This window comes from Ochotona princeps, chromosome 4, assembly GCF_030435755.1.
Source record: "Ochotona princeps isolate mOchPri1 chromosome 4, mOchPri1.hap1, whole genome shotgun sequence".
Taxonomy (NCBI): Eukaryota; Metazoa; Chordata; class Mammalia; order Lagomorpha; family Ochotonidae; genus Ochotona; species Ochotona princeps.
The window spans coordinates 63146053-63170662 of NC_080835.1; the positions used below are offsets into that span (position 1 = coordinate 63146053).

General features: G+C 40.5%; 2 protein-coding genes and 1 pseudogene across 4 annotated transcripts; 1 reads left to right on the plus strand and 2 right to left on the minus strand.

Annotated features, from left to right (window-relative positions):
- Positions 1-260: 260 nt before the first annotated feature.
- On the minus strand, positions 261-1983 carry LOC118757591 (mortality factor 4-like protein 1; annotated as a pseudogene).
- Positions 1984-2272: 289 nt separating this feature from the next.
- Positions 2273-11413, plus strand: TMEM126A (transmembrane protein 126A). The gene is made up of 5 exons (XM_004590020.3): positions 2273-2429; positions 6457-6556; positions 9068-9261; positions 10195-10309; positions 11212-11413. The coding sequence occupies exons 2-5, from the start codon at positions 6465-6467 to the stop codon at positions 11402-11404; spliced, it is 594 nt and encodes a 197-aa protein (XP_004590077.2). The 5' UTR covers positions 2273-2429; positions 6457-6464; the 3' UTR covers positions 11405-11413.
- Positions 11414-14314: 2901 nt separating this feature from the next.
- Positions 14315-19287, minus strand: CREBZF (CREB/ATF bZIP transcription factor). Of its 3 annotated transcripts, XM_058663683.1 has the most exons (5): positions 17901-19287; positions 17608-17685; positions 16406-16474; positions 15664-15781; positions 14315-14665 (listed from the first exon to the last, which is right to left on the minus strand). In XM_058663683.1, exons 1-2 carry the CDS (start codon positions 19013-19015, stop codon positions 17670-17672), a joined length of 1131 nt encoding a protein of 376 aa, XP_058519666.1. In that variant the 5' UTR covers positions 19016-19287; the 3' UTR covers positions 14315-14665; positions 15664-15781; positions 16406-16474; positions 17608-17669. The 3 variants fall into 3 exon arrangements, with proteins under 3 accessions (XP_058519666.1, XP_058519665.1, XP_058519667.1); XM_058663682.1 differs by lacking the exons at positions 14315-14665; positions 15664-15781 and having other exon boundaries at positions 15783-16474; XM_058663684.1 differs by lacking the exons at positions 14315-14665; positions 15664-15781 and having other exon boundaries at positions 15783-16474; positions 17608-19287.
- Between the last annotated feature and the right edge of the window lie 5323 nt (positions 19288-24610).

A 24610-nucleotide genomic window follows, 5' to 3' on the forward strand; every position in this document is an offset into this window, starting at 1 on the left:
TTGGGCCCCTGCACTCACATGAGAGACTCAGATGGAGTCCCATGCTCCTGACTTCAACTGGTCATTTGGTGAGTGAACCAGTGAATCGAAGATTCTCTCTCACACACAGAGAGAGAGGGATAGGGAATGACAGAGAGAAGAGATTTAAGCATACTGTGGTCTCTCCAATTTATAGAGCAGCAGAGTGCTCAGCATTACAATATTCTTTTATTCTCTGCCACAACTTCATAATCAGCACCCCCCTTGTAATCTGTGTTTCCCTATTTCCTACACATTACATAATCCTCCAGAACGGAATCCATAGTCTTGGCAGAAAGATAAAAGAGTTGTTTTTATTTGGTAATTAAGCTCCAATCATCAGCCAGCCAGCGTTTTAGCTCTTCAGATGCTTTTAACTGCTTGTGCATGTTTCTTCAGCAGTAGAACCCACACAGACCCTTTTAATCTAAAGAGGCCGTGTCTCAGTGCTACTACTATTACCTCCACTTCCAGGTGCTTTCTGTTTTTTTTGTTTGTTTGTTTGTTTGTTTTGTATTCATTTCCACATATTTCTGTTGCAGATCAGACGTCTTCTTTCCTAGAGCAGTCCCTCTCACCTTCTCCTCCACATAGTGCCCCTGATTGGCTTTTTAAAGTTCTCACTTTTTTGTGAAGATTAGTGTCCATATATTTGAGTATTATGATCTCTGGAATCCACTCATTCCAGTCTTTATTTCAACCACCATGACATACAAAATATTTAACTTATTTGTACTTTATACCAACTTACACACTCTGATTCATAAATAAGATGCCCATAAAAGCACAATGTTTTCTCATCCTCCTGAAATTTAGGCTGAGGGTCCTGCTTGACTGTCTGCTTCTCCCTCCCCCACTACCACCCCTGTTTCTCTACTTCACCCAACTCCAGGTTTATCAATTTTGGTTTTGTATTTTATACTTTGGTTTCCACTCTTTTCATGTATTCTTTTTTATTTATTCTTTTAATTTGTATTACTGACAAGATTGGCCTTGCACTTAATTCTCAGGCATAAGCTTTAGTCTTTGGACATTGTCTTTATTTTAAAAATTATCAAAGTTTTTACTCTGTTTCTGTAATGGGTTTTACATAAAACACTTTCTCCCAGCGTTAATGAGCTGCTACAATACCACTTCCGCTTTTTTAGTCTCCCACAGATAGCTGTCCACCAGGTTTCCTAAGCATATCATACCACACATGGGCAGTTACAATGTTAGCCAAAAATGTTAGGGAATTTTCTAGACAGATTTTGCTGCTTTCCAGTATCTTCATAAAATATCTCCATTGTCCAGAGTTTATTCCTGTTACCAGCAACAGGTTCTTACAAGTTGGCTTTCTCAAACATTTGCTGCATTTACCTCAGAAACTTTGCGATAAGGCATAGATTGATATTTCCCTTGGGATTTTAGGAGCCATTATGATCCCTCCCTGGTTAATGGAGAGGATTTGTTATCAGTGGGTTTATTATCAGCTGAATTTCTCTCAGCTGATGAGGTTTAGGTGTTTACCTTGTTTATGAGGGTTTCTCACTTATCCTGAATACCACTTTCCCCTTTACTGAAGCTCAATTTCCATAGCACCTTTGGCTAAGCGATTTTATAGATTCCACACAATGTTACAAAATGATGGATGCCTGTTATTTCTACTCTTATGCTGAGGCAAAAGTCTTCAAAGTGTTTCACTCAAGCCTTTAGTACTCAATTGTCCTGGCTGAAGGAGACCCTAAGGCTACCTTGCTCTCACCCACGTTTACCAAATCTTTCCGCAAACAGTACTCTAGAAGGCACCAGCAACCACCAGAAAGACAAGTCCTGCACTTGGAGTGTTCACATTATGCTGAGACAATCTACCATATCTACAGGGCACAGGGACCCGCGGGTCAAAGACGGCAGAAAACATTCTCAGAAAAAAAATCTCCACTCCTCTCTCTCACCCGCTTTTTAAAAATAAACCTGAATACCCATCGTATTGGTAAGAGTTGTGCAGTTATCATACGGTACAGGTCCACAACATGAGGTAGGCTCTACAGTCCCGGAAGCTCAATTCCGTGGTCCCTCAGTCGTTTTCAGTTAAAAAAAAAAAGAGGGGAAGCATATTTAGGGTCTCCCAACGTGTATATCTCAACTTCTTACATTTTCTAAAGGTTCTATATTAATAAGGAGGTTCGAGAGAAATTAAGTACCTGCGCCGCTAGCCACACCTCTCGGGGCTGCCGCCTAGCGCCTCCCCTGAGCAGGACGCCGTTCCTGCCCGGCAGCCCAATCAGCGGCCGCCATTCCGCGCGGCGCAGTCACGTGTCGGCTAAATATGGCGCTGCGCTGGAGCGTTCCGCAAAGGTTACGGCGTGAGCGTCGGCGGGGCTGAGCAAGACCCGGGGCGGCAGCGGCTGCTGGGCAAGGGCGAGAGTAAGGTACTGGCAAGTCGGGGAAACAGATCAAGGCAATGTCCTGGCGTGAGAAGCATGGTGCAGTGACAAAATTGTCGCCCGCCGCGAGGACATGAGACCTGGGAGGAGAGGGGGTTGGCCCCACAGTGGTTTTCACCCAGAAAAACCTTTGTATTTGAACCAAGTCTATGTAAAAAACAAAAATGCCGTTGATTAGTATCAGGTGATTAAACTTGCAGCCAAATTACACGGCGACTTTGGCCAGACTGAATTTCTACTTCACACACTGCTTATGTCCGCGCTCTCCAACAATTGCGATGGCAAGTGCAAATGCCGTTTGAAGTGTTTGTGGTGTTATAAAGTGGCATGATCTTTGATTGGCATTTACTGTTAATAACGGAGATATAACGCTGCAAACAAGCTGCAGTCAGCTTTTGCCTCATTAAGAACGACTGTTAACACACTTTAGAAATGGCTGTTTCGTAGAACTTGGAAGCACATGAGTATGCAGAGCACTGGGCTGGATATTTTAAATAGGTAATTTATTCCACAAATAAATATGCATTTTATGCATACCGAATCTGAGTACTACACCATACAAAGGCTCAATCATTCAGAGTCTGCTGTATGGCAAGGATTGTGTGTCTAATGTGTTGCTAGCCATGGCCAAAATGCTAAAATTTGGAGTTTTGGAAGGCATTTACTAAATTTCTAAACCTTTATTGTAATTATTAGGTTATGATTGCAGATATGGAAATGAAGTGTTTTATGCTTTGCTTATGACCTTATTTATATATGCATATATGATTACCTATCCTACTTGTTCTGTTAATTGTATAATGAATACTCATAATGAATCAAGAACATCTGATCGATAAAACTATACTGTCATTTCCAGCATCCCTGAACTTGTGCTTTTCTTGATCTTCCTGAAGTCTGTTGCTGAATGAGCTAAATCTTTAGGCCAAAGCACACCATTTACCATTCCCTTGCTCTGGCATTCACCCTAATAAGTGAAAGGAACTACTGACATGTAGTCTGGGTATAGCCTATTGCTTGGTTCTATGCAAAAAGTCAGCTGAGAGTAGTTTTTGTATTTCTAAAGAGTTTTTAAAAAAAATTTGGAGGCCATTGTTGTGCCACAGTAATCTAAGCCTCCACCCGCTGCACCATCATCCCAAGTGGATGCTTGTTCATCTTCACCTGCTCCACTTCCAATCCAGCTGTCTCCGTATGTGCCTGGGAAAATAGAAGAGGATGGCTAAAGTCTGTCTTGGGCTCCTGCACCAACATGGCAGCACAAAAGAAACTCCTGACTTTGGACTGGCAGAACTCTGTCCTTATGCTGCCATTTGGGGGAGTGAACTGGCAGATGAAAGATCTCTTTCCCTCCTCCCTTTAACTTTGCCTTTCAAATAAAAATACCTTTAAAAAAAATCAAAAACCAAAAAGCAAACTATTCAACAAAGACCATGTTTTGCACAAACCTTAAAATATTGGCTTTTTAACCATTTTGAGAATTTTGCTGACTCTCGAGTAAGGTATACCTAGAAGTGGAAAATACCAGTGTGTGTCTTCCACCTAGTAACACCAAATTATTTTCCAAAGTGGTTTTTCCACTCTGGTACAATTTACACCTCTACCAGCAGCACCATTAAAGTTGTAACTACCGTACATTCTCACCAGTGTCTGAAATGGTCAGATTTTAGGTTTTGCTAACTATTGACCCCTATTGGTATTGCACTCCCTGATTATAATAAAAGTGAACCTATTTTCATGTCGCCTAACTTTCCTTTTTTGTGAGGCAGGCACAAATCATTTGTCTATTTTTCCACTGAGCTGCTTTCTTTTTCCTTGTTACAATTGTGTATAAATGTATATGCAGTAGGAACCTGTGAAAAGTTCATAGAGGAGTGTTGAGTGTAGCAGTTAACATGTGACATTGACATCCCATTATTAAAGTACCTGGATTCAAGTCCTGGATCCACTCCTGTTTAATCTCCTGCTAAGGTGTACTTTGGAAGGCAGGACCCAAATACTTGGGTCCCTGCTCACACATAGAAGCCCTGGATTGAGTTCCTGGCTTCCTGCTTCTGCCTGGCCAGTCCTGTCTATTTCAGGCATTTGGGGAGTGAGTCAGTAAACAGGAGCATCTCTGTCTGCCTTTCAGATTCCTAAAAAATAGATGTTAAGTTCATGGGGTACATATCTGTATCTTTGTATATAGTGCATATATTTTTTAAACTTTAAAAATGCACATATTTCAGGCCTGACGTGGTAGCCTAATGGCTAAAGTCCTCACTTTGCACATGCCAGCTGTAGTCCTGGCAGCCCCGCTTCCCATCTAGCTCCCTGCTGGTGGTATGGGAAGGTAGTTGAGGACAGCCCAAAGCCCTGGGACATTGCATCTTTGTGGGGAGACCCAGAAGCTTTGGGCTCCTGGCTTCGGATCAGCTCAGTTTTGGCAGTTGTGGCCACTTAGAGAATGAATCATCGAACAGGGGATCTATCCTCATGTCTTCCTCTCTATATATCTGACTTTCCAGTAAAAATAAATGCTTTTTAAAAAAAATGCATAGATTTGAAAAGATTTTTGGTACCAAAATAAACTTGTTCTAACTTGTTCCAGCATATCTGAACAGGATCTAGTTTGAGGCACCAAGAAGAGTACACGGTTTGAAAAGAGATTCTATCACAGCAACATGAATGCTGCTAAAATTGGAGTAACAACAAAAATCAGTTATGAAATCATTTCATGAAAAGTTTATGGGGAAAGACAAAAAAATCAGCAGTTTACAAATGGATAGAACTGATTTTAAGGAAGATGATGCTGACAATGAAGCCTGCCAGAACAAACTATACCCACCCACCTGCAAGGAAAAAAATTAATCTTGTTCATGGTTCTAATAAGCAATGGCAGAAACAACAGCCACACCATACACACACAACTGGTTTGGCTTACACAATTCTGGCTGAAAATTTAAAGTTCAGCAGATCATTCCGTTTGAAAAATGCCAAAACAGTCATACCCAGATCAGCTAGTTTCAATGAGATTTTTTAAAAGATTGACTTACTGAGTTACAGAGACTGAGAGAGATCTCAGATCCATCTGTTCACTCCCCAGCTAGCTACAACAGCCAGTGCTGGGTCATCTTCACATATGTCTCCCATGTGGGTGGCAGGGGCCCAAGCATGTGGACCATACCCCCCTACAGTTCTTTCCTAGGGGCATTAGCAGGGAGTTGGATTAGAAGCAGAGCCGCGAGGACTTGAACCAGTATCCTCATGTCACAGGCAGCAGGTTAGCCCGCCATACAACACAGAACCCTCAGTGAAAGGAGAATCAAGATCCTGAAGCATTTCTTTAATTGTAAAGAATTGTCATTGGAGGTTAAGTACGACTTTATGCATCTGATCCTGAAAATAAAACACAGAATGAAAGCCAAGAGGTAGCTGGTTCAGTCAAAGTAAGAGTATACTGAAGAGGAAAGTTTTAGCAACAGTTTTTGTAAATGCTCAGAGCACTCATTGATTTTTCTGGATGGCCAGTGAGTAATATCGTTTTTTATTATTATTATGAGTTGTCTTTTTTGGTAATAAAAGAACCCAAAATTTTAGCATAAAGATAACTGGGAAACTTCACCACAATGCTTCCACTCACTGCTCAACATAGGAGCAATTTTGTAAGAGTTTCAATCTAGTTTAAAATCCTAGTTTGGCTCTTTTTAATTAAAGTCATGAATTTTTTTTTCAGTTAATATGAAAAATACTGTCAACTTCCCAAGACCTTCAGTTCTTTAAGGTTACATTACTTGGCTGGCATATTTCCTATACGCCTAATATGCAGTTTCTCATGTTCTGGCTTATGCTTCACTCTTTGAGGGGCGTGGTTTGTTTTTTGTTGTGGCAAATATCCATTTGCTTTTCAGATTATAAATGCAATGTACACTTCTTCTAGATCAAATATTTATGGTTAAGTGGAAGGCTTTTTGAATTTTGGTTTTCCATAGATCAGCATTTTTGAAAAATGTTATTTTCATAATTTTTTTAGGGCTCAAAATGGAAAATCATGAACCAGGTACTGTCAAAAAAAACTTAACAACTTTGGATATCATAACCAGAAAAATCAGCCAGCTTCCAGAACCAGAAAGGTAAGATCACTTGTTAATATAAAAGTATCTTTTATTAGGCAGATTTTTCATCACTGAATAATTATTTTATCTGATTTAAGGATAGGATGTCAGAAAGAAATTAAATCCTTTCCTTGCCTTGATGAGGCAGCCTAGGCCCTAGAAAGATCAATAATTTTGCTTAACATCACATAGCTACTTAATGGAGTCAATGGACAAATTTTGGTATCAAATACCAAAATTTTAAACTAGCTTTTTAATTGTCATTTTCTCAATTCATTTCTATCAGTGTGCTTACCACCCTAAAAATAGTACCATGGACCACATATAGCTAGTTAGGGAATGTCAGAGAAAGGTGATCATGGCTAAAAGTTATTAAGAAAAATAGAACATACTGCTATTTGAAGATAACAAAGGCAACTACAAGACATTACCACAGTATATTTTTATACCTCCTGGCAGTCAAGCAGGTCTGACTTGGTTGCATTTATACTGAAAATCTGAGACTTAATGAGTTTGTCGTCTTTAAGGAGCCAACTTTACTGAAATGCAAGGGAAGCAGAAATAAGGAACAGGAAGAATTGTAAGCAGCAAAAAAATGTGATCCAGCTAGCATTTCTACATAGTATTCCAGTTGCTTTTTGGAAAGTGGATATGCTAGCAAGAAAAGAATTAAGAACACCAGCTGGAATAGCAATACTTGTTGAGTGCAAACACAAGGATGGATACGGTAAAGATAAAAACAGAATGGACCTGATACACAACTGCATGCATTTCGGTCTTCGTGCCACTTACCTTTCAGTAAGGGAGGACCTATGAACCTTGAGCAGTGGTAAGAACTTGGTGAGATTTTAAAAGTCCTGTATCCCTGCATCCCCTTGTAAGATGTTTTTCTGGAGATAAAAATAGAAAATCCTTTAAAGCAAAAAAGGACCTGTGTTCCCATTTCTAGAAGAGGAAGATGGGGAAAGGCAGTCAGACTAAAAAGGAATACTGTAGATGGCAGAGACTTTGAAGAAAGCAGGCAGTGTCACAGGACCTTTACCAAATTAGGAAGGAAATTGGTGAACAAGCAGGAATTGCAAAGTAAGGTTTAATTGAGAGGTGATAAATTGTTCTCAAACAGTAGCACTTGAACAAGGAAGATGGCAACAGCTTGTTACTTTCCTTATGCTTAATTGTCCTCTTCATTTCCAGTTTATTTTGAATCCTCATCCCTTCTTGCATTATTAAACAGTTATCCTTAGTAATTACTTTTAAATATTCCTAAGTATATGAAATGCTTTTAATAACAAATTGTTCAGGCTTATAATTTCATGTTTAACTGCCATGTATTACATATTTAATCTTGTATTTCATGTGTCTAGTTTCATGTTTCTGGTTTATGGGAATTTTTTAAATGGTAAGGAACTGCTATATAATAAGAACTTTGTGTTACCTGCAGTATGAGATCGAGTTGGGAGACAGCCATATTTGCTATTTAAATTCCAGTTGCACTACTTGTTTAGTTTACTTAACATACTTTAGAAGGACTTAAGTTTCTCATCCCTCCAACACTCAGGAAACACAGGCCTTTCCTTTCGCTTTCTGTGATGGTTTGGCAGGTTCTAAACATTACCTTATGTCTCGTAAGTTCCTGACCTGCTACTGTCTTGTCCTCCCAAGTTCTCCCGCAGACTTCATTCTGCAATCATATCCAACTATGAAAACTCAAAGATAATTTATCATGTCTTTTGCACCAAATATACTACATGTAACAGGTTCTCAGTGAAGTGACAGGTATAAAAAAATCACCTTAAACAAGAGACTTGAGAGGGCATTTGTGCTATACATTACTGTGCAGGTGGTAACAAAAAGTTAAGTGCTAGGCTTAAACTTAGGAATCTGACTATCCCAAATGAAGATGCATAGAATATGGGTTATAAAAAGGTTACATACACTTTGGCTCCAAAACTCAAAGTATAAATTTATTCATCATTGGGTTGTTGTAAAGTTTCTGGTGTAGAGTATCGCTTAAATCTTAGTACCTTCTCAGTCTCCCAGTACTGATCTAACCAAGCATCCTGTCAGGGAGTACTGAAGTAAAGATAAATACATCTTTGTGTCGTCTTCAAGTTGTTTATAACCTGGTGAGGAAGCCCAACTTATAAATCAGTGACTCTAAGGTAGCACCACTTTGCAGTGTGTTATGGTAGAAAGATAACTAATGGGTATTATGGAAACTCTGAGGGAAATTATCCAAAGCTGTTCCTTGCTTTAGTTGGAGGGAAATCTCTGTTAATATCCTTTGTAAAACCAAAAAAATCTAAATGTTCCACAGTATTTTTAAGTGTTGACTAAATTTAAAAACCCTTTAGAATAAAGTCTGTGTGTAAAAAACAATCTTTTACGGTTGGCTTTCATGGCAGTTTAAGTGGTAATGTTTTGTGCAGTTATTCCCATAGTCCTGGGAAGTTCTTTAGCATATACAGTGATTTACAGCTCAGAAACACAGTAAAGCCAAAAAAAGCTATTTTTTTCTCACCCTCTTAGGAATCTGCTTGAACATGGATCAACATATGTTGGAATTAATGCTGCTCTCTCTGGCCTAATAGCAAACAGTCTTTTTCGGCGTGTCTTGAATGTGACTCATGCCCGAATAGCTGCTGGCTTACCAATGGCAGTGATTCCATTTTTGACAGCACATGTATCTTATAAAGGTTTTGTAAGTTTCCCTTTAAGTACAGGTAAATTCTGTTTCACTTTAATCTTTTTTTCTTGCCATATACTATTTATAACTTTAATACTCCCTTACATAGCTAATCCCTTAAAGTACTACATGTATTACAAAAGGCATGATTTCCTTTTGAAAATTTATCATGTATACTAAATTATCTGAGTATAATCCTAAAAATCTTATGTTATATTAAAATATTGACATGGGACTGGAGAGGATGGTCATCTAAATTATTTTAAGTTCTTCTCCAAGTTTATGTAAATTGAGTATTTTGTTTGAATTCTGATAACCAGCATGACAAAACTTTTTATGGTCGAGGGAAACCTCTTGCCCAGTGAACTGAAAAATATAAGTGAAAATATTAGCTCAGTTCTGTTGATTCAAAACAAACGCAGAGGGGCCCAGCACAGTAGCCTTGTGGTTAAAGCCCTCGGCTTGCACACGCCAGGATACCACATGGTTGCCAGTTCTAATCCTGCTGCCCCGCTTTCCATCTCCCGGCTGGTGGCCTGGGAAAGCAATAGTGGACAGCCCAAAGCCTTGGGACCCTGCACCCATGCTGCAGACCTGGAAGATATTCCTGGCTCCCAGCTTTGGATCGGCTCAGCTCCTGCCATTGTGGCCATTTGGGGAGTGAATCATCAGAGGGAAGATCTTCCTGTATCTCTTCCTCTCTGTGTATCTGACTTTCTAATAAAAATAAAACTTCAGAATAAACTGGAAGATGTTCTTAACTAGGTTGCTTTGCTTAGTTATTCCTGGTGATTTTAGATCACCCATACATGTAATTCTGTCTTTTAACATGCTGTACAGAATTCCACTCCCTGGATTACTACCTGAAAATAAAATCCATGATACATTTAAGTGACTTTGCATTTTTTAAAATCATGTTTGATGGGCTGTCATGACTTTCACTTCCGGAGCTAATTATTTTATCTCCTAGGTGTTTTGAGTTGTGAAACCTGTACCTTAATACGGGGTGGACTGGTTGGTCTTGTTCTTGGTGGCCTGTACCCTATTTTTTTAGCTATACCTGTGAACGGTGGCTTAGCAGCCAGGTGAGTGGGATTCTTGATATTCTTATGAATTCTTATTCTATATTTTTACAACAGCAAATATTTAGAACAGAGATAACAATCCTTTTTGAATAGAAGTTATTAAAACATTATTGTTTTAACTGAATTTTACTTAAGCACTTGAAAAGTGTTACAACTTTATCCTTCTGTGCTGTTCGTGTATAGCTTAGTTAGACTTACTGAACACCTGCTACAGGATTGAAAATAATACTATGCCTAATATGAAAGCTACAGTTTTCTTAGATGTTTGAGTATTTGAACAGAAAGAAAATTCTGTCAGAAAATGGCTGTGCCCTTGCAAAATAATTCTGGTTATTCTCTTGGGAACTCTTGCTCAGCAAGCTACTATGTGGCAATTCAGGTGACCCAGAGAAAGGAGCAAAACAAAACCTAAGGACAGGGATAGAAGTTTGGTGCAGTGGTTAAGGCACTGCTAGGGATGCCTGCACCCCTTATCACAGTGCCTGTATTTGAGTCCCAGATCTATTCCTAATCCTAGCCTCTAGGTACCCCAAGAGGTAGCAACTGCCTGAAGTACTTGAGTTACCGGTTCCATGGAGGGGTTCCCAACTCCTAGTTTTGACCTGGTCCACACTGATTATTGTATGGACACCTGGGGGGTTGAACCACCAGGTGAGAGTTCTTGCTTCTCTGCTTTTCGATAATATATTTGATAGGGGGAGGCAGAGATGGCATTTTTATAAGCACAGAAACTCTGCTTAAAAGTCTGCATTAAAAAATTGATAAAATTTAGAGATAATTATCTTAATCTGTATCTGGTTTTATCTTAAGGTTTCTAAAATTAATGTGTCTAGGAAGGTTTGCTACCTAAAACAACAACCATTTCTAATGATGTCTCTCTCTCTCTCTTTTTTTTTTTACAGGTATCAATCAGCTCTGCTGCCAGAGAAAGGAAACATCTTAACTTATTGGATTAGAATTTCAAAGCCTGTCTTTAGGAAGATGGTATTTCCTATTATGCTCCAGACTATGTTTGCAGCATACCTGGGGTCCAGACAATATCAGCTACTTATAAAGGCCCTTCAGCTACCTGAAACTGGCTTAAAATCTCACTGATTTTAAGAAAATATAGTATATATTATATACTATATATATAGTATATATATAGTATATATAGTATATATGGTATATATGAACGAAAATGAAATGTTACAAATAGTCTGTACGTTAAGATTATGAATACAAGTTTGTCATTTATCATGTGAAATACAAGTTTGGACCTAAAGATTACAAGGCAATAAAAAGCTGAAATACAAAAAAAGGCTATCACCTTGTGAGTTTATCTAGCTTGTCCATCTTTGTCTCATACACATTGCTCACTCCATTCCTTAACATTAGGCACCGAGTCTGATCTAACACAACAGGAAAAAAATCATATAGTAATCTTCATTGAAGATTTCATAAAGCTAAACAAAACACACTCCGAGTTACTTATACTTCATTTTCTCAAGGTATTCTGAGTAATATTAATCTTCAGGATATATTTTATACTCTTACAGAAGGCTCAACCTTAATCCATATCCTTAGAAAGTTTTATTTTCAGAAAACAGGCAGTCTATCTTTGAAGCTTCCATGAAATAAGACCTGAGCCTCTGGAGCCAGCACGGTGGTATAGCAGGTTAAGCCACTGCTGCAGACGCCCACATCCCACATTCAAATACCTGTTTGGAATCCTGGCTGTTCCACTGCTGATCCAGTTTCTTGCTAATCTACCCTGGAAGATAGTGAAAGACGGTCCAAGTACCTGTATTTTCCCCATTCCCTGATTTTCCTTGCAGAAATATCCCAGGTGACTCCTCATATGACTCAAATCTTTGAACCATTACTCTTTGTAAGAGTTCTCACCCCTTAACCTACTTCTACAGGTCTTCCAGGTGTTTATAGAAACAGCATTATTTTTTTCATTCCATTTTTCAGAATTTTTGAAGCCCTTTCATATATATAAATTTAGGAGGGAAACCTTATTTTCAAGCTGAAATATCAAGTCCCTAGTCCCCTTTTAAGCTGCATTCTGTCATGTGTTCAAAGCAGTTTCCCTTATCACTGAAAATAATTCCTAATTTCAAAAAAAAGGAACTCAGACTGAAGAATACAAAATGTTATCAAACCTCACTGATATGGTTCTATAACTTAGTATAAATTGTTTTATTAGCATCTTAAGCATATCAAGAATATGTACTTCTTCACATAATACTATGTAAATGAGTGAGTTTATAAGTTTGTCACAAAGATTTCTCACATCTGTCCTTTGACATGTATTTCTTAAACTGTATATTACTATGTTCCATCAAAAAGTGCTGTGCTTCCTGACATCAATTTCCTGTCCTTTAGAACTTGGAAGCATCAGTGATGACTCAAGTATCTAGACCTGACGTACCTGCCACACACGTGGATCAAGTTCCTAGGTTTAGCTATGGCTGAGTCCCAGCCATTACAGATATTTGGAGGAACCAGCAGATACATGGGTTCCTCCACCTGCTTCTTCTTGCCTCACAAGTACAAGGTATTTGAAGACAACAGGATGCCATCGGTGGACAGAGTATTGAGTATACAAAAAATACTGTTCTAATCAAAGCATTCTGAAAATTTCTAATAGAATTCCTTTCCCTTTGATCTATAGATTACATGATAATCAAATGAAAGCTACAGTTAAAAAAAAAAAAACCCGGGGGGAATAGTTAAAATATCTTACTAATTGTTCAACTTTCATCAATTACCTATTATTAGCTTTAAAATGTGATTTAAAACTAGTAGTGCCCCTAACTACACCTTCAAAATCCATAATCAGGTAATCACTAATAAAAAAAGATAAATACTCATTATCATAGTGCTTGGTGCTTAAACTTTTGGTTTAAGAATTACAACCAGCGGGCCCAACGCAGTAGCCTAGTTGCTAAAGTCCTCACCTTGAACACGCCAGGATACCATATGGGCACTGGTTTGTGTCCCAGCTGCTCCACTTCCTATCCAGCTCCTTGTCTATGTTCTGAGAATGCAGTCGAGGATGGCCCAAAGCCTTAAGACCCTATACCTGCGTGGTAGACCCAGGAGAGGTTCCTGGTTGCTGGCTTCAGATCAGCTCAGTTCTGGCCCTTGTGGCCATGTGGACAGTGAACCAGTGGACAAAAGATCTTCCTCTCTGTCTCTCCTTCTGTCCATATTATCTGACTTTCTAATAAACATAAATAAATCTTTTAAAAAATAATTAAAGCCAGCTGAACCCTAAGAACATCAACTACTTACAAATAGCAGCCTGGCTTCACAAGCATGGAATAAACGAGTGGATTTATTAACCTCTGAATACCGCACAAAATCAACCATACAGTTCCTATCTCTTATGCCCTCTCTCATCAACTGTACTCTTCCCAAATTAATCAGAATGATGACAGTCTAGACCAGATGAAGGAATATATTAACACATTCCAATGAAAATGAAATAAAACAATCCAGAGTTGAGTGTTTTTTTACACTTGTAACAAAGTGGAAAAAATTCAATTAAGTAAAACAACCACATGCCATGAAGTCATTGTCATCATCCAGAATACGAACACCCTTATAGACACTAGAGAAATTTTAATATCAACAGGAGAAACTAGTATACCATTCATCAGAAACCTCAAAATACAAAAAAAAAAAAAAAAAAAAAAAAAAAAGTACTCGAAGAAAGCTCCAGAAGCCAAAAATCTAAGAATTCACACGTCCTGGTTTTACCTAATTTTCAATTAGCTACCCAAATAATTAATCATAATCAGCTTTTTTCAAAGATTACAAATCAATACAGCTATTTAAGAAAGACTACAAAGACCTTTACATTAACTTTCATATTATACTCAGCAAGATGTCTTTCTACAAATTAACTCATGTTCCAGGGAATAAATACAAACTCATGACATGCCTTGTGATCACTGATGTCCTGTTTATGTAACTCTAGTCCACTAAATGTAACTCCATAGAATGTGCTCTCAATGAAATACTCTAACTCTTCTCCAGTGGTTACAATTTTTAAAAGGTATGCAAAGAAGTGTCACTCCCATGAAAGACAAAAAAAATTCTAATTTTTGTTCCAAAATTAAATTAGTCTCATGTATTTCTATTAAGTCTTTCAAGGATTCCAGAGAATCTTTTCATATCTCCATTTCTGGAAAGTGAAATCAGTACAGAAGTAATTTGGGAACTTGAAAATGGCATTCTTTTTTTTTTTTTTTTCAGCAGATGCCAAATTTTTGACCGACATGGCTCCCACAATTACTTTGTTACCATCAGTCCAGTCAGTTAACAGGTTGTAGGAAAAGATTCGTTTTTGCAGACACTGCTAAGCTGTTTGAAGAGAAGAGAGAGAGATTAATTTAGTGATCACAAAATGTACAAATATTTAAAATATTCTGAACACACAGAGGTGTGACTACATTCTTAATGAACGTGGACTTTTTAGTTTAAGTCTGGTCAAGGAAGTACAGAAACAGTAAAGTCAATATGATAGAAATGATAGGTCAATATGTGTTAGTTCAATTAATGTATGAATTCCTACTACCATCAGAAGACAAATATTAAGAAGCTATATCTTTACTTCAGTTCTGTATTATTTTACCATTGAGGCATAATTAGGGGAAAAAAATGAAAAGGCCCCCCAATACTACACTGTTTCCAATCATTACAATAAATAAAGCCAACAGGAAAATTTAAAACACAATCCATTTTATATTTCAGAAATCTCCTTTATCGAAATATTAATCATTCGAAACACAATTTTCTAAAAATAGTAAGACAACAGTTTCATATTAATCATAACTTTTAATTAACAAGTAGTGAATAGGACACTTTGATATTTACTACATACTCAAATAAACACACCTGTTGTAAATTCAAAAACTCAAACATTTACAGTAAAATGTGCTTACACATAAATTTAAAGCCCCTGTTAGATAGGTCCTAATACATGCAATTACCATGTAAAAACAAGACCATGAGCTGATGTAAAAAAATGACAAAAATCACTAAGTCACCAAAACTAGAAAAAAATTAATGAAATGGAAACTAAGACAGTTAATAAAACATAAGGAACCTAACAAAGCAGCTTTAAAAATAGGTCATACTAATCTTTCCATCTTCAAAATTTCTCAAGTAATTCCAAAAACTGCCATTTATAAAATGACAATCTAAAAATCTACACTTAGAATTCAAAACATCTCAATTCAGAAAGTTTTGACTATTGTTTCCCCCCCAACCCCAAACTTCAAATAATGGCAAGAAAAGCACTGACTTTAGGAAGAAAATATTCCAAGAGAATGATATAATTTTTAGAAAAGCGAACTTACTGCTTCCAGAACCTTTTGATTAAGACCCACAGTCAGCATTAACAACAAGCATTTTTCCTATTTTCATCCATTATTTTCCAATGCCATGTTAGAGATGAATAAATTCTTTGAGCCATAACTGAAAGATCAACAAATCTGGTTTTATTATGACACCGTATTTTTGTCATTGGAACTGCACAAAATTATATACAAAGAAATATATACAAAAAGTTCAAGTATTAGTTAAATTTCAATTCAAGGCTTCTGTTTCAAAAAGCTACATTTAACATATTTCATAAAGATAGCACAAATTAGTCATTTCAAATAATTTTCCAACTACTTTTGGTTTATATATATATATATGTATATTTATTATTCAGTAGGCACTAAAAATCCATGCAGCTGCATTGTGAGGGGCTTGCTCCTGCCCTTTTGTGTAAGCAGGTTCAACACTCCAGGTTGTGAGTTTAGCTACTACCCATTCATGCTCAAGTGCAGTAGATGATTTTACAGAATATGCTGTGATGCACTGGAAACCAGAGACCAATCTAGGTCTCAAATCTTATTATCTAGCAACAGATCATTTACAGTTGTGCAAGAACAAGATTCCATTTTCATAACCAAGTAACAACAAAATAAAACATTTCATAAGATAACTTACATCTTTGGACTGCTGGAAAATACTTCTTAATTATGAACATTTTAAAAACAAAAGACAGCAGAAGCCCTGATATTACCTCTTTTTCCTCATTTCTTATACTACCTTTTAAAATAAAGCAGGAAATGTGGCCAGCAGCTGGTCCCGTCTCTTCTGCCCCAACAGCTGTATCCACTTTAGCACAAAGAAAAACAAGGATGCTAAATACGTATATACTTCATCAAACAGTGATGTTTCACAAAGAATTTAATACTTTTTACACTGAAAGACACCATAACTGAATTTACACAAGTGAACAATACATAGTGGAGCATTTCAGGGATGAATGCATCATCCCATCTTTGGAAAAGTAGCATCATCCATGTCATTTAAATGGCCACAACCACTCCATTTTAAAAATTATTTTTAATTAGGATGAATACTTTTGAAATATAAACGGTAGGATTCTTTGTGAAGCTTCACTTTACATGTTTTCATTCACATTTCACAGCCTTCAATATCTAACCATACATAAATTTAACGTAAAAATTTGATACAACATAAAATAATTGCTTTCAATGACTTATTCATATTGAGTCTTAAGTTAATCACTGTGCTGGTCCTCAAAGAAACACGACAGTAACCATTCATATTCTTTCCCCAGTTAACTAAAACACAAGAAGGAATCTTATATGCATGTACATTTCCACTTTTTCTAATGAAGATTAAAATCTGGTACTCTCAGTAAATTGTATTTCTTCTGTAAATTCTACTGAAAACTAAAAGGCATTCTTGAATAGTTCAGAGATTTCTGTCATCTCCAGCAAAATAACTATCACATTGTGTGCATGCCCCAAATAGTTGTTGTCAACCTCTGAAAAGTTGCATTAAAATTGGAATTCCAATTTGCACCTTGTACAACTCGGAACTTCCATTCAACTTCACCTGTTTCACTGTCTCCAAACTGTTATCTCTATAAGCAGGTTTCAGTGTACAGTTGGAACCGATGTCATCCAAGGCCATGTCCACACTGGGGACAGAAGAGCTAGGTACACGCCAAGTCTGAACAAGGGGACACATTAGCAGCTATTTCAACCAGAAGAAGCATCTTAAAATACATTGTTGACCAGCACAAGTCTGTTTCCAGGGTGGACAGGGCCCAAATCAGATTCCCCTCCCGCCTTCCAAAAAAAAAAAAACAAACAAAAACAAAACAAGAAAAAAGGAAAAAAACAAAACAAAAAGGTCACACACACAAATTGAGATGTTGCCCATTAAGTAGACTAAGCAGCAGAGCATGAGCGTTACGGGAAGAGATGGATCCTTACCAGGTTGTGAGGCGGGAACGACTGCTCTGTAACCCCTACAACGGAGCCTGGCAGGAAGGAAATCACCTAAAAAAGAAACTGTCAGAGAGATTTAATAGTCACAGGTTATCATTAGGAGTTGGTTACAGTGTCACATTCATGCTTTTTTAGCTAAACATTTAAAGATTCAATATTACTTTTTTTTTTCCTCCTCTGAAATGTGTCCAGTGAAGATGTCCCACTAAGGTGTTTTACATGGTGTAAGGGAGTTGAAGGGGGTAAACGCGGATAAAGAGCAGATTACTTGACCCTACATTTTAAGAGAAGACGACGCCTTCCGAGCGCACGCCGAGCAGAACTCCACCGACACCTTATCCTTGTCCACATGCAGACACACTCCTCCCGCGGCGTCGTCCTCGTCCAGCGCGTCCTGCTGCTGCTGCTGCTGCTGCTGCTGCTGCTGCTTTCCCACGGGCAGCGCGTAGTCGTGGTCCCCGGCGGGCGAGTCTCTGAAGAGCGAGGTGGTCAGCCGCAGTCCCACGCCGCTCAGCCGGCTCAGCAAGCGAGCCAGTCCGGTCTCGTTGGCCAAGACGGCCCGTAGGTAGCGACTCTCCTCCTGCAGCGCCTGCACGCGTTTGCTCAGCTCCCGATTCTCGGCCCGCAGCTCCTGGTTCTCAGCTGCCAGCCCGCGCACCCGACTCTCCAGCCCCATCACGTACTCCTTCTTCTTGAGCCGGTTGAGCCGGGCAGCCGCCGCCGCCGCCTTCCGGGGACTCTTGGTCGCCGCCTGGCTGTGGTCGTTGCCGCCGCCGCCCCCGCCGCCTGCAGGGGACTTTCTCCGCCTCTTTTCGCCGCTGCCACTGTCACTGCCGCTGCTGCAGCCTCCGATACCGTTTAACAGCCTCTGCAGCAGGTCGGAGAAGCGCTGCATCTCGGCGGCCGCGGCCTCGTCGTCGTCCTCGCCTCTCCAGAGGCCGCCGCTCTCCGAACCTCCGCCCGACGAGGAGAGAGGCCCGGGCGAGCTGAGCCCGGGCTCCAGGTGCCAGTCCGGCTGCCGAGGGTCCAGCAGATCCGCCAGCTCCAGCCCCGACAGAAAGTCCATGTCCTCGGCCTCTTCGCCGGGGACGCTGGCCATCGCCTCTTCCTCCATCTCCTCGGGGGAGGGCGCGCGGACGGCCAGGCTGCTGCCGCCGCCGCCGCCGCCGCCGCGGCTCCCCCTCCCGGCCTCCAACTCGTCCTCGTCGCCGTGCGGCTGCTGGCGGCCGGGAGATCCGGCCGCCGCCGTCTGCTTCTCCCCGTCAGCCGCCGGCGCCGCGTCCCGGCTCGGGTCCCGGCTCCGCGAGCAGGTCGCGGCCGGCGCCGGGCTCTCGCTGCGGGTCGGGGAGTCGCTGCCCGACGCTGCCAGCAGCTTGGTCAGGCTATGCCTCATGGGGCCCGGCGACGGGCCCACGCAGGCCCCGGCCCCACGCAGGCCCCCAAGGCCCCAGGCCCCAGCGCAGGCAGCGGGGGCGCCGGGCGAGACCAAGCGGAGGTTCCGTTCAGGCCTCCTCCCGCCGCGCTCGGCCGCGGGACCCCCCGCACTCGCGCGGGGGGCAGGAAGGGGAGATGGAAGCGGGGCGGCCCAGCGATGACTCGACCGCGCCACCCAGACAACGGCCTGGCCGGAAGTCTGTCGTCCTCCCGGCAACCCCTCCCACCGCCTTTCGCGCGCCACCAGGCAGTGGTATCGCGAGAGTTCAAGGTGCTTTGGAGTACCAGGAATTCTAGGTTTACGGTGATGTCATCGGAACAGCGGCAAACATAATAAAGCCCAGATGTATTCCCCAAAATCAATAGTGCTACCCGACATCCACACTGGAAAATCCAGCACTTTACATATTTGGCATTTTCTTCTTCTATGCAAATGGTCATAAGCAATTGTTTGCGCTAAATCCTCCCCCGAATTGCAAGCCGAAAGCCACACCCCTGGGTATTCATTTGTATCCTTGAAAACAGACGTTCTCTTTCATAACCGTAATGCTAGTATCCCTTTCTGAGGAAAGTACCATTCCTGTACTGATACTATCCAATACCCGGGCTGAACTCAGATGATCTTAGTTTCAAAATAGTTTTTTTTTCTAGCAGACACTGCGTTCTGATCTGGATTTCAAGCAGAAGCCAATTATTGCGTTTGGTTATAACAGGGTTTTCTTTTGTTGTTGTTGGGATGTATTGTTTTGGCCGTTGTTTTATTTTATTTCTTATTTATTTTTACTCAAACTAGAAATGATTCCTCCACTTAACTAGTTTTTCCAAAAATTGGTTTTTCAAAGAAACTATGTCAATTATTTTGAATACAGCACAAACTGGATATGTCTGTAGTGTCAGTGTTGGCCTACCTCTATTCCCTGAAGTATTTGAGATTTGAAACAATATGTGACTTTGCTATAATCCAGTCAAACAAATGGAAACATCGTCGAAATAAGCAGATAGAGAGTTTCCAGGCTTGGAAGGATTAGCATTGCAATAGTATGCGAGCAGTATCTTAAGGAGTTACTGAAATTGGCCTAAACATAGATTAAGCATCCTAGCAGTACAAACCAGAAAGAGTAACTTTCCTTACCTTGTTTATACGTAAAGTATTTATGAATTCTTTAATCACATTTCTGCTTCAAAGCTCTTATAGGTCTCCTTGGGAGAGTGAATAATTCAATGAGGCTAAAAATAGCTTCCTTCATACCACTGTTTCTTAAAGAGACAGAAAGCAAGTCCCAGTAAAACAGGGTAATGATAGGCACCGAATATTTTAAAAACATGGGGGCCTGCAGGCTAATCCTCCACATGCTAGCACCAGCACCCTATGTGGGCTGCAGTTCCTGCGCTAGGTGCTCCAGTTCTGCTACAGTCCCCAGCTTATGACCTGGAAAAGCAGTGGAGGACAGTCTAAGTCCCTGGGCCCTCGCACCCAAAGAGGGCACCCAGAAGACACTCCTAGCTTCCAGCTTCAGATCTGCTCAGTTCTGGCCATTGCAGCCATTCGGAGAAGGAACTAGCAGATGGAAGACCTCTTTCTTGCTGTTTCTCCTTCTCTGTCTGGAATATCTACCTTTCAAATAAAAATAATTTTTGGAAGATTTATTTATTTGTATTGGGAAGTCAGATATACAGAGCAGAGAAGAAACAGAGGAAGATCTTCCATCCGATGATTCACACTCCCCATGTGGCTACAAGGGCCGGAGCCAATCTGAAGCCAGGAGCTGCTTCTGGTTCTCCCATGCGGGTGCAGGGTCCCAAGGCATTGGACCGTCCTCAACTGCTTTCCCAGGCTACAGAGAGCTGGATGAGAAGCGGGGCCGCTGGGGTTAGAAACGGCATTCATATGGGATCCTGGTTCGTGCAAGGTAAGGACTTTTTTTCTGGTCCCAGAAATGGTTTGTGAGCATGTGGTTCCTCAGTCTCGCATTCACAAAGATGAGGTTCCTACATGAACAGGAAGGCTCACCTCCATTGCTGAGATCATTCCTGTTGCCACGCACACCCTCAATAGGGGTTGGGCCTCTGGGGACACTTTGGGAACCTGTGGTTTTAGGTGTTCTGTTGGAATGTACTCTTTCAGACCTAAAAGCAAAGTTGAGGGGCTGACATTGTAGGGCCACAGTCAAAGGCATCCCCTTGTGATGCTAGCATCCCATACTGGAGTGCCTGTCTGAACTCTGGCACTGAAATTCTGCTTCTTATCCAAGTCCCTGCTAATGTGCCTGTGAAGGCAGCAAAAAGTGGCCGAAGTACCTGGGCCCCTGCCACCCAGGTAGGAGTCCCAAATGGAGTGCTTGGCTCCTGGCTTCAGCCTGACCTGGACTTGGCTGTGGCGGCCATTGCAGAAAGAACAGATGGAAGCTCGCTTTCTTTCCGTGTTGCACTGCCATCCAAATCAATCTATACACAAGAGAAATAGGAGCCGAGAGTCCTACGAGGTCTGGGCTGTGGGACAAGGAGCCTCACGCTTGGCCTCTGGTGGTCTAGGGAGGAGCCTCCTGCTTCCCCGGGGTTCCTATGTCCCCGGCAGGAACTGGATAACACTGCCCGCTGTCCTGGATGTTCTGCTTCCGATCCAGTTCCCTGCTTACAGCATCGGAAGACAGCAGAGAATAACTCAAGTCGTTGGGACCCTGAACTCATGTGGGAGAGCTGGAAGAAGCTCCTGGCTCCTGGCTCCTGGCTCTTGGCTTCTGGCTCCTGATTTCAGATCAGCTTAGCTCTGGCCATTATGGCCATTTGGGCAGTGAACCAGCAATGGAAGAGCTCATTTTCTCTCTCTCTCTCATCTTTCCTTATCTCTGTAAATCTGCCTTTCAAATAAAAGTGAATACATCTTTTAAAAAACTCTTTAAAAAACAGAATCTATAAATATCGAAAAATATTTTAAAAAGTAAAAATGATTACCATTTGTACCCAATTAAATTAGGGACAAATTACTTGTATACCTCCCAACTATTCAAAACTCTAGGTCAAACTCCAGCCCTAGATTGATATCTCAAGTTTCTTTGAACAAGACAAAACCTCCCCACACCTATTTCCCCCCGTGTTGTTTGAAATTAGGTCAGCTTGTCTTTTGAATGTTCTATATTCTATATTCATCTATTTGCTTTCTTGTATCATTATTTCACTTTTTTCACTGTTCCTTTCTTTCTTTCTTTCTTTCCTTTTTTTTTTTTTTTTGCAAATGGGAAGTAGGTTTTTAATGCTTAATTACCTTAAGGTTCATTTATTTTTGGCAGGAATACTGCCTAGGAACTATTCCTGGGAGATGTTGCTCGGTTTTTCTCTGCAACGCATCGGGAAGCATCTAGCTGCCCTGTTTTTAGTGAAAGTAACATTGAGCCAAGTTTTTGAAGACAACAGTCTAATTCTAAAATTTTCCATTAATCTTTTGATGAGCAGTGCCTCAACAAATTATTTCATTAGAAATGACATACTAGTGTACCGGGCGGCGCGGCCTAGCGGCTAAAGTCCTCGCCTTGAAAGCCCCGGGATCCCATATGGGAGCCGGTTCTAATCCCGGCAGCTCCACTTCCCATCCAACTCCCTGCTTGTGGCCTGGGAAAGCAGTCGAGGACGGCCCAAAGCTTTGGGACCCTGCACCCGCGTGGGAGACCTGGAAGAGGTTCCTGGTCCCGGCATCTGATTGGCGCATACCGGCCCGTTGCGGCTCACTTGGGGAGTGAAACATCGGATGGAAGATCTTCCTCTCTGTCTCTCCTCCTCTCTGTATATCCAGCTTTCCAATAATAATAAAATCTTAAAAAAAAAAAAAAAAAAGAAATGACATACTAGTGATTTTTAAAATCTCTCCTTTTACTTGGAATCTTCTATGGAAAAACGAAACAAAACAAAACAACTTATCACTTCTGAGTCATTTTGTTAGCCCAAAATATACAAAACAGGAAATGTAATGCTAATGTAAATCCTGAAGCCAGCCAGTCAGGGTGTTTTGTGTTGTGAAAATGTCCCTCAACTGGTTTCCAAGTAACAGAAGTGTTCAACAAACCTCAACCATGACCAAGGAAACATCAGCTGAGAGCCAACAAACAGAAAATGTACCTTAAGAAGCAATGAGTGTTACATCTTAGGGCCATTGTGGAAAAAGTGTTTAATAGCCTCATTGTTTTCCTTCCTCTGCGTTTAGAATGAGTGTGGAAATGTAACATAGCTCATTAACCTATAATCAGGAATCTGTTAGCTATTTTCAGGTATCCAGTTTTCAATGTGATTGATAACCACACAAAAATTTGTATTGTTTTAGACCTCAATTAATGCATGCACTCACTCTGCAAGAAAAGTATAAAACCTGTCAGCAAGCCAGGCTTGCGAAACAGTCAGCTGTTTGAACAGCTGTTTAAATTTTTACTTTGATCTTTCAACCTGATTCAAAATTTTCAATTAACAGCAGGATAAATGCTCAGTTAATTCTCTTTGAACAATTATTGGAGTAAGGAGTAGTTGACCCAAAAGATTTGTGTTTATTTTGTTTTTCCTGTTGTTACTTTATGATTTTGTTTGTGTATCATAATGGAATAATAATTTGTAAGTTTTTTTTTAAAGATTTATTCATTTTTATTGCAAAGTAGGATATACAGAGAGACAGAGAGGAGGATCTTCCATCCGCTGATTCACATCCCAAACAGCAGCAATGGCCAGCGCTGAGCTGACCCGAAGCCAGAAGCCCAGAACCTCTTCCAAGTCTCCCACACAGGTGCAGGGCCCCAGTGCTTTGGGCCATCTTTGACTGCTTTTCCAGGCCACAAGCAGGGAGCTGGGAATAATTTTTTTTTTTCAATTATTTTCCATGGCTTTTGAAATCTGCACAAATTTAGTTCTCATATATTTTTGACACAGCCTTCTAAGACTTGATAGTTTATCTGCTTTTTGACAAAGAAAGCAAATCTTGCCGTCTGACTGCAATCCATCCTTCCTCCAAGGAATCCTCCTTGATTTAACAAACAGTTTTTGTAGGTCACAAGGCTGCAGGGATGTGCACTGTACTAGACTGGGCTAGACAGACTAGACAACAGTTTTGTTTGTTTTTTAAACAAAAACTATCGCAGTTGTAAGTTTTAGTTTTCATGAGAGCCAGAGAAGCAGAGAGCTCCAACTTATTGATTCACTCCTCAAATGCTCGCAACAACCAGGATCAGGCCAAAGCCAAAGCCAGGAGTTAGGAATTCATTCCAGGTTTTCCATGTGAGTGGCAGGGACTTAACTACTTAATCTGTTACTTGCTGCCTCTCAGGGTCTGCAGTAGAAGAAACTGGAATTGGAAACTGCAGTCAAAATGTGAACCCAGGGACTCCAAGAAGGGATGAAAACTTTTCTTACTTATTTATTTTTCATGATGCAATCCCATAGTATTAGAGATTTCCTCTCCTGCCCTCCTTATTCCACCTTCCCCCTCGCTGATTCCTCCTATATTATTATAGTATTATAGTCCTCCAACAACAATCACAAGTCCATCATCCAGATTCAGACATTCTAACTAGTGTTTACT